Here is a 9,372-nt window from a genome sequence, read left to right as displayed (position 1 = left end):
AGACAACTCGACTGCAAAGAATTCTCTCTTGCTCTGAACACTGGTGAGTAGCCAATATTTGTAAAGTGGTGCCTGTAGAGGTATGTTCCTTATTTTTCTGTGAAGAAGTCCTGTATCTGTGGGAGAGAGGAACAAAGAACTGGGAAAACTATCCATATAAACAAGAATGTCTTCCCCAGATCTTCCCCAAGTTGCTGAAGCAACACAGCCGGGGAGGTTCAGCATGCATACAGGTTGGGCAGTACCAGTTCTCTGAAAAGCATAGAGAATTTTGGGATCACAGAAGTTGTTCTTTTAGGAAACACATTTAAATTTCCTGGCAACTGATGCTACACAGGCCATTCCTAGGCCAAAACCTTCCCCTTCATCTGATCTTTTCAGGAAGAACAGAGGTTCCTCAGTAGAAGGGGAGACCCCATCAGTGAGTCACTGAAACCCCTCCCTCCCACAGCTTTGAGTTTGTTGGGGAATTTTTAATTATAAACTCAAGGTGGGAGAGCCCTTGTTCCTCTCAACTGCCTTCTTGCACACCCAGACCTTATGGCAAATGGAAGGAAAAGAAAAAAAGGAAGAAGAAAAAGAATAGTAAGCAAAGAGCCACAGACTCTGGGATGTTATCGATGCAACATTGCTGTAACTGCAGTGTTTGTAAAAACTGAAAAACGTACACAGGCAGGGATGCTACGTGGAGAGGGAGAATAAGAACTGATTTCTGAGGTGGGCATTGGGATTTCAGAGGTGAATGGATTTCAGAAAGTTCCACTGAACATGGGCTTGTGACTACAGCCACTGAAGGCAGAGTCTGTGCAGATCTCAGGATGGGCATATGTAAGTGTTGCCAAGAGTGAACGATCCAGCAGTGCCCTGCAGCGGGAGACTGGGTGTGGAGAGGCCCAGAACTGCATAGGGCTGCATGTACGCACGCTTTGCACTCTTAGGTATGCCTGTGCAAGATGCAGAACAACACAGCTTGGCTCAAGGTAAACACACGTCAGATGCTCTGTTTCCTGAGCAGATGGTGATCAGGACATAGTAGGCACGGGTTTGAGAAAGTTGCTTCACCTGCTCACCTGTTACATTGACTTCCCAGAGCAACTTCTTCTCTATGAGGCCCAGGGTGTCAATGAGGGAAGCCGTGTGGATGACGAGGGAGACCCCCTGACAGGCACGGTGCAGGAATGTCACATCTCGGATGTCCCCTTCCAGGATTTTCACCTCAGTCTTACACTTGAACTCTGCAAGAGCAGCAGAAAATGAAGCAAAAGAGTTTACAGGCATCCTAAGAAGAGCACTGAAAGGAGTAGTGAAGCACTGACCCTGGCTGGCAGGTGTTGACAGTCCCAGCACAGGAATGATATTTTAAGGCTGGTGGAACAGGAGGCATTTTCCAATGACTGTATTTTCAAGTGCTAATGGCAGTGCTATAAAGGTCTATGTTGCATTACCTACCACACATTTGGAGCCAATATTCAACACATTTTTTTCTTTTTTATATATAAAGAGAAACATTTTCCACTGATAGCAAGATTCCTTCAGGTGCGACTATTTTAAAGTTCACAGGGGAGTAGCTTTGGCTACCCATGTCCTGAAGACTGTGTGGCTATAGATGTGTTAACCCAAGCCAGGCGCTGCAAGCTCCTGTCTTCAAGGTGATGAATGATCTCTCTCCACCCACAGCATGTGAGCACAGAAATGTGTTCACACCTACTTTCTTTCCCTTGACCTTACCCATATTGCAGCTCTTCTAGTACATCACATACACTTCTGACACATCTTTTTCTTGTACATTCACCAGGACTTATTGTGCTTTTTCCAGCTCTAGCTCTGGCTCCATTTCAGCATCTGTGCTGTGGGGTCATTTTTAGTATGTACATCTTATCTGAACTCTCAAGACTGTTCTCCTGAGCTATCTCAGCCCTGGCTTGCTTTAACTCCTGATTTTTAAGCCCTCTCCCTCCACAGCAGCTAATGTGTATGACTCTGGTCAGCTCTAGGTCTCAGAGCCATCCTTGCCCTACATTGTGCTGAACAGAAGCATCTTTTCTACAGCCCAGAACTACACCAACAAATGAACCAGCACAAGATGATCACTTGGAGACGTTTACAGTCTGAGCCAATGCTGCTCTCCTGGGAATTCAACTGGCCTGGGTGCAGCAATGCCATGAGAGAGGAGAGGACTTTCTCAGCATGACCCACAGCTTTTAAGGAGGTGGTGTCATTACAGCGGGTCTTCTCGGAGACTCTGTTGTGGTTGCACTGGATGGTTCCCCAGGCGCAGCTGCTGGGGACGGACTCTGCAGCACAGGCAGATCCTCTGTCTTACTCCATAATCAAATGCCCCTTTTAGATAAGAGAAGAACCTGATCAATTTGTACAGCTTTTAGCCTCAGCCACATCTGAAATCTTGTGCATCACCAGCTCCAAAGCAAGCAGTATTTCATCTTGTGTCTTTATTATGAAACACTGAGAGAGGTAGCTGTTGGGATCTGGAACTGAGTGGGAATATCTTTAGGCATGCCTGTAAACTTCTTAGCTTGAATTTCTTAGTGTTCTTTTAGATAGGACCTAACATCTGTGAGGTGAAGCATGGGGGAAGGCATTCCTCATGAGAGCTCTCCATTTTCCAGATTAACTGGATGGTTCATTAAAATGGTCTACTTTGTGTATTCATGGAAGAAAATTTAAAATTGCATCTTATTTTAATTTGTAAAGAGTAAAGCAATTTATTTGCTTCTTTAGCTCAGAGCAGCTGAAATGTTTATTCTGTCCCCCTTTCAACTACTTGTTTCCACACTGCCTTTCTGTTTTGAATGCCCCGATAAAGGCAAATTAATGTCTGCAAGGTTGAGCAAAAAGATAGCAATTTTTCCTCAGAAAGAGTTCTGGAAAAAACCCATCACATTCCTTCTCCCTTTACTTTCCTTCTATTTTGGATCAGTATTGGGTTAGCAGTGCAAAACCATTCAATGCTCAAGCATCACACAACCTATAAATGTGTCTCTGAAAAATGACATGAAAAGAGGGTTCAGGGAAGGAGGGAAGAGATGTGCAGAGGGGTGAGATAAGGACAAGTGAGAAATCCTCTTGAGAACAATACTGGAGTTCTAACTTCGCCAGAAGTGCCAATGCAGTAGTGAACAAAAAAAGAATTGTGTTAAGTGGAAGACCAGGAAAGGCAGAAAGATAAATCTGAAGTGGGGATGGGATGTAGGAAACCCAAGGTACCGAACTACTGTGTTCAACCTGACGTTCATTCTCAGCCACACAATGTCACTGGGTAGACTCCAGCTCACAGCACTTGACATTAATTGGATCATCCTGAACTCCTCAGGGCTGTGGAAGAATGCTAATGCCACTATTCTACATAGATTGAATGCAGTGGTCAAGGTCTCAGCAGGAATGTTATTTGGTCGAAAGAGGAGTGTCCCTGAGTGTCTCCTGCCACAAGGAGCTGTAACTTGCACACACTCTTCTGTCTCTGCCCTGACTCTGCAAAGAGATTGCAAGTTCAAGGTGCTCAAGAGATTAGTGAGAAAAAAACCCACTCAGCTCTGCTCCTGGCTATTCAAGAAATCCAGATAACACCTGCTAGCAAGTAAAAGCCTCCACAGTAAAAATAATGCAGGTCAGAAGACTCCAGCCCTACAGGTTTTGTAGCAGCCCTGCACTTGGAATAGGAGTCACTGTGATAGAGAAGAGCTTGAAAGGGAATGGCAGGGCAATATTTCAGGTAGTCCCAAGCACAGGCTCTGGTAGGACACTTGAGGAGATGTAGCCACAAGGGCTGATCCAGACAAAGGAACTGCCAGTCAAAGTGCAGCGGTTCAAGTCTGTTTAAGCACATCTGGAATGCCAGCCTATGGTTCCTACTACAAGTTTATGGGGGAAAAAATGCTTTGATAATTGATTTTTCTCTACCTCCTGGGCTGGTCAGATAAGCAGCAGGAATTTTAAAAGAATAGGAGAGAGGGTGTGTGGGCAGTGCTCAGTGGAGGAGGAAGGGAGGATAAGAAAAGAGGGCAGAAAGCTTGCCTATTAACAAAAAAAGAAAAAATAACAAGGAAACCTTTGCTGCAGCTCAGCCAAGATTGTGCCCACACAAACAATTGTTTTCACTCCCTAGGACTGTCCTCACAGGCCCAAAGCAGTGCAGATGCCTCTGTTGCTGTCCTGCTGCATCAGTGCTAAACTACACACACTCCGGCTTCCTCAGCCTCTACTACAGCTGCAGGTTTTGTCTCTGTGGAAATGCTCTGAAAATCAGAGTAGGAGGGGCTGCTGCAAGGCTCAGAGCCATCTAGCAAAGAAATCTCAGTTCTATAAAATGATCATAAAGGCTTGTGCAATTTATACCAGGTTTATGGTGCACTGTTACTATTCTTTGATGATGTTTAAATGATTTATAGAAAGATTGAGGCTCTTTAGCAAATCATGTGAAGATATTCCAAAAGGGTTCACATATATGTATAGAAAGAGTCCTGAGGTGAAGATGTGATGAAGGAAAGCATTAATAAGTAAATGTAATGTAAGGATTTAAGACCTTGATTGAATTTTGGTCCCTCTGTGCCTTTTTATAGATGTGCTCAATATCTCAGGAAATGGGACATTAAAAACAATACTCTGAGCTGCTTTCCCTGCCACAGACTGTTTCTAACACTGGGCATATCACTCATTTGTGCTGTCTCCAATCCATTCAAGAAGCCAGAGCACTTTGCAAAGGGGTCCTGTCTCTTCTGCGCTTAGCACAAGTGTTCTGCTCTCCAGAAAACTGTGGTGATGTTAATAACAACAATTTTTAAAATACCTCCTCACAGCTCTCAGTCAGAAGATCACTATTAACCAAACTAACCAAAGGTTGAAGAAAACTGTTAGAATTTGCACCCACAACTTTGTCACTGCATTCTAGTCTGGCATATCAGAGCCCAGCACAACATGCTCTGGATAACACTGCCCTCCTGCCCAGTATAGCAAAGCTTGTGTTTTCCTTTCTCCTGAGCCAAAGAGTGAGATTTTTACATTAATTTTGCTCTGTGAGTTTTGTTGTAATAGAGGCCAGGTTGAAGACAGCCTGTTTACTGAATGAACAGTCTCTCTCTCCCAGTGTAGAGAAGCCTCAGTGCCTGACAAGGAAAACTCTTGTTTTCATTTTACATCTGATTTCTGAGCTGGAGGGAGAGGGAGGGATAAAGCAAGACTTCCTTGAAATAAAACTTCTATCTGCAAAGCTGGTTTGAAGGAGAGGATAAGACTTCCAAGCTATCCACGTGAGACAGCAACACATATACCTGCAACACACCGTCCTCATGAAATGGTACTTACTTTCAAATCTGCCGAGTGCTTCCTCACTAAAGGCTTTGTCCAGCAGTCTGATCTCAGCCAGAGCCTCCTCTTCTTCCAAAAGCAAGCGGACAATCCTCTGGCCAAGAAATCCTCCTGCTCCTGTCACCAGACAGCTTACCCCAGCCAGGGACATTGCTCTGGGTTGCTCCTCGGTGTCAAACTGGCTGTCTCTTGAGCTTAGGCAGGCTGGTTCACCTCCTGCCTGAGGGAATGAACATATGACATCAACCTCTGGAGTCTTTACAAATTAAAGGATGTTACCAGAAGGAGAGACTAATGAAAGACAAACTCTAATCTCTACAATAAGCAACAATATTTTAAGCATGTCTCACTTTTGCTAGCTATTGCTATTCAGAAGTAGCTTACAGATATTTTCATGCAAAGGAAAAATACTTTAAAACTACTGTAAGTGAATTAAATTAACAAATCAGAAAATGCTCAAAATCAACTTCAATGCCAAACAAACCCCACAAAAATCTGCCTCAATCCTTGGTTCCACCTCTCTAACACGCAGAAGACTGTGGGGGAGATTTGCCTGTATTTATACACTGCAGAGCACTACCTCACTCATTTTGCTCCCCCTCCCTCTTGAGTACCTCCTTTGCTGCAAAAGAATGTGATGCTTCCATACCACCACCACAACCCCTCACAAAGAGGAGAGCTCTGGATACAGTGATGTCTAAGCCTAGATGTGGTCCTGCAGCCCTAAATTCTAGGAGAGTAAACCCTCATGCTGATAATTCTCTCTAGCTTCACTTTCTTTTGTAATACAGTGTCAACATGGAGGTAGGGAGCATTAGAATTAAATATAAATAGCAGAAGTAGCTATTTAGAGTGGTTTGAGGAGCAGACTCTATTTTTTGGGTAGTGTGCTTCCCCGTTATAGCATGGGCTCCTCACTCTGTGCAAAATCAAAAACTAACCTCTGGGATTTTGTGTTTGTATATACATTTTGTATACTACAGGCATTCAAGGTGATGAAATGGTTTAATGTACCATCAAAGACAAATTAAAGCTGCGGGAGATAAAGATTCACCTCTGGAAATGTCTGGTGTGAGTGTACCTAATTAAAACAAGGCTGCTTGTTCCTCTGCAGTGAGCTGTGTTGTTTACATGTTCAAAACACAGGGAAAAAGCCCAGGTATTTCCTGCTTCTCCAGTTCTAGCAAAACTCCTTTCTAGTGTGAGACCAGAGCAGGGCTTAGGCATTAGCCTGAAGCTCCTAATACCTGTACTGCCTTACTGGGTCTGTCAAGACATGCTGCCTGCAGGTCAATTTTCTCTCTCTCACACACAGGGATAGACAGACATCCCTGCTGAAGCAAGATGATAAATAGGTAGCTACCTGAAGAGATAAGGAAGCTATGAAGAAGCCTGGCAACACAATTAATTAGGCTGAAATCTCCGGAAAATGGATCACTGATTTTGGGCACAGCTGGAATGAACATCTAAAAATGTTTTGCTTCCATTCACACGACTAACCACTAAGCTCCCTTTTTTATTCTATCATAGATTTTGTTCACTCATTAAAGAGAACCCTGGAGAAAAGCTATAGAAGAAGCATCCCCACATTGTTATTTTTTTTAGAGCAAAACTGGGCCTGCAAGGGACGGGAGGAGAGCGAAACCATTTCTGTTGGAGGAGAAAGGTTTCTAGCTGACACAGATGACAAAGTTTTGGCAACTGTTTCAATCCTAGCATCCTTGAAAATCCTTTCCTTGCACTAACAAATCTTTAAAAAAATTGTTATCAGTGCTTCTTTCCTTGGCTTTTCACGGGCAGGACCTTGACATTGTATGTTCTTATCAGAAGCTGCTGCAAATTAATTTTGTGCACTTTGCAAGGCAAAATAACTGGTCAGAGCCTGCTGCTGCAAGTGATATTCTCTGTAACAGGGCTTTCTTTTTACTTTTAGGAAAGAAAAAAAATGCCTTAAAGAGGCATTATAAAACCAGATAACACAGCATAGCCTCTTAAGATAGAAAACACTCTCCTACACCAAGCTTGCCTATTAGAATGACCAAGTTTAGCAGGGGTAGTGCTTATATGAGAATGAGTGCTGCATAGGGGACTGCAAGGAGATTTTGTCCTCTTGGGTACTATTCAGACAAATGCTTGGCTTAGTTTGAGGTAATTTTATATAACACTGCATAGCAGCCTTCATCTGAAATGTCATTTGTGAATGTCAGTGGTCAGACAGCAGTAGTTTGCTCAGTTCACACTCAGACCTGCTGGTGCTTCCTGCAGTCTCACCTAGAGCCAACATTTTCACATTTGGTTTTTGTTCACATTGCTGGGTGGGGTTGCTGGGTGGCTCTGTGCTGCAGACAAGGCTGGCTCTGGTGTTCCCGAAGGGGCACAAAGGCAGATGCTGGAATGTGCTGTACACCCCAGAACAGTGTCAATGAGCAACAAGGCCAGAGTCCACCAGACCTCTGATGACCAGAAAACAGCTTGATGAAATTCTGAGTTATTGCACAGGTATGGAATTTGCAGACTAAAACATGATTCAGCAGCATCTAAAAAAGTTTAGCAATGCTGTATTCTGTGTCAAGGTATAGTCATTTTTTAACTATGTTGATGTCTTCTCTTTGACTTCATTGTAAAACAAAGCCACCAAAATGTGTTTCTTACAACCATATGCCTGTAAGCTCAAAATCCCTAGATGTGGCAGCTCTGGGAAAGAGACTGTACTTTGAGATGTAGATTTACTCAAGGAAAGCTTCTGGCCTTCAGAGTGAGAGACACTGTTCCCTCTTGGAAACATTTTCCTTTCTCTTCTGGTTACACATTGACAAGAGGGAATAAGACTTAAATAATTAACTTTTGGGCATCTGTCCTGAATCACAGTCTGAATAAATACAACTTTTCATAGTGGGGAACAGTTATAAGACACTTTAATCAAGGTATGAAGATAACCACCTTAAGAGGCCTCAATGTTTCTGTGTGTTCAAATCTGAAAAAGAAAATATCTCCTATTTCAGTAGTACCAAAATTCTTCCAGTAGAAGGGAGAAAGTGATTGTAAATATTTCTTACATGGCCTCCAAAATCAAAGAGACTTACTTGTAGTCTTTGCTATATTAGACAGCACATGAGTTGGACAATTAACTAGAAACAAACATTTAGTCTCCTTTTCCCTTTTGTTTTAGGAAGAACTGTTTCCTCAGATGAAATTAAAAATTGAATTATATATTTAAAGACTGGAGAAAATTGCACCATATGCCAAAGGAAAATGTTTATATTTGGATCCATTTTGTAGATAAACTACCCTTGTAAATACACTGATTCCCTGTCCCTGCTACATCCTCCAGGGATGCTGTGAAACAGCAGGGTTTGATTAATCCTTAACTGACAAGTTTACAATATTTGGACACAGTTTTTTTGAAAGATTTAACCTTGCTTGAATTTATATCAGAGATATTCACAACAATCAAATACAGAAAGCAGAACAGAGTGCAGACAAGAGGGCATGAGACTTTGGTACACATTGGCATGGATCATAGAAGATTTCCAAAGTCTTGGAATAGCTGTAGAATGGACTTGTAAAATAGTCGCTCAGCCTACTCAAACCCTGTGAGCTCTTATTTTTAAGCTCACCCACCAAATACCTTTCTTTTTCCCTCAGAAAATGCTTTCTGCAGCCTCTTTCACAGAGATACACGGATGCTTCTGCAGCTGCATGGTAGTTGATCATGGCAGCACAGTGGTACAACATAGTACAGATATCATGTGCGGCTCTCATTTTATGATTCTGTGATATATCCCGACAATTTAGATTAAAAGGAGCCTCTGGAGGTCTCCGACCCAAGCGCTTCTTAAAGCAGCATCAGATCAGACAAGGTTGCTCTGGACCTTGTCCAGTCAATCTCTAAATATCTCTAAGGATGGAGGTTTCACAAACCATCTGTTGCAGGATTTGAACCCCCGTCATGGTGAATTTTTTTCCCACTGATTTCTACCTGGAATTTTCCTCATTGCCTTTCACACTTTTACTGTTCACATCGCAGAAGCTGGGCTGGATTTTCTCCAA

The 9,372-nt window shown here is 42.8% G+C and overlaps 1 protein-coding gene across 1 annotated transcript in view; it reads right to left on the bottom strand.

Annotated features, from left to right (window-relative positions):
- Positions 1–6,522, bottom strand: part of LOC108497217 (3 beta-hydroxysteroid dehydrogenase/Delta 5-->4-isomerase-like) — an 8,622-nt gene extending 2,100 nt beyond the window's left edge. The window contains exons 1-3 of the mRNA XM_017814655.1: positions 5,807–6,522; positions 5,320–5,542; positions 1,071–1,235 (exon numbers count right to left, since the gene is read on the bottom strand). Coding sequence (XP_017670144.1) covers positions 1,071–1,235; positions 5,320–5,473 — 319 coding nt within the window. The 5' untranslated portion in view covers positions 5,474–5,542; positions 5,807–6,522. The remainder of the gene's footprint in view (positions 1–1,070; positions 1,236–5,319; positions 5,543–5,806) is intronic.
- Positions 6,523–9,372: the final 2,850 nt, after the last annotated feature.

Source organism: Lepidothrix coronata, unplaced genomic scaffold (assembly GCF_001604755.1).
Source record: "Lepidothrix coronata isolate B3197 unplaced genomic scaffold, Lepidothrix_coronata-1.0 Scaffold46, whole genome shotgun sequence".
NCBI lineage: Eukaryota > Metazoa > Chordata > Aves > Passeriformes > Pipridae > Lepidothrix > Lepidothrix coronata.
Note: the sequence above shows the minus strand (reverse complement) of the source record. Positions and strands in the feature narration are given on the sequence as shown.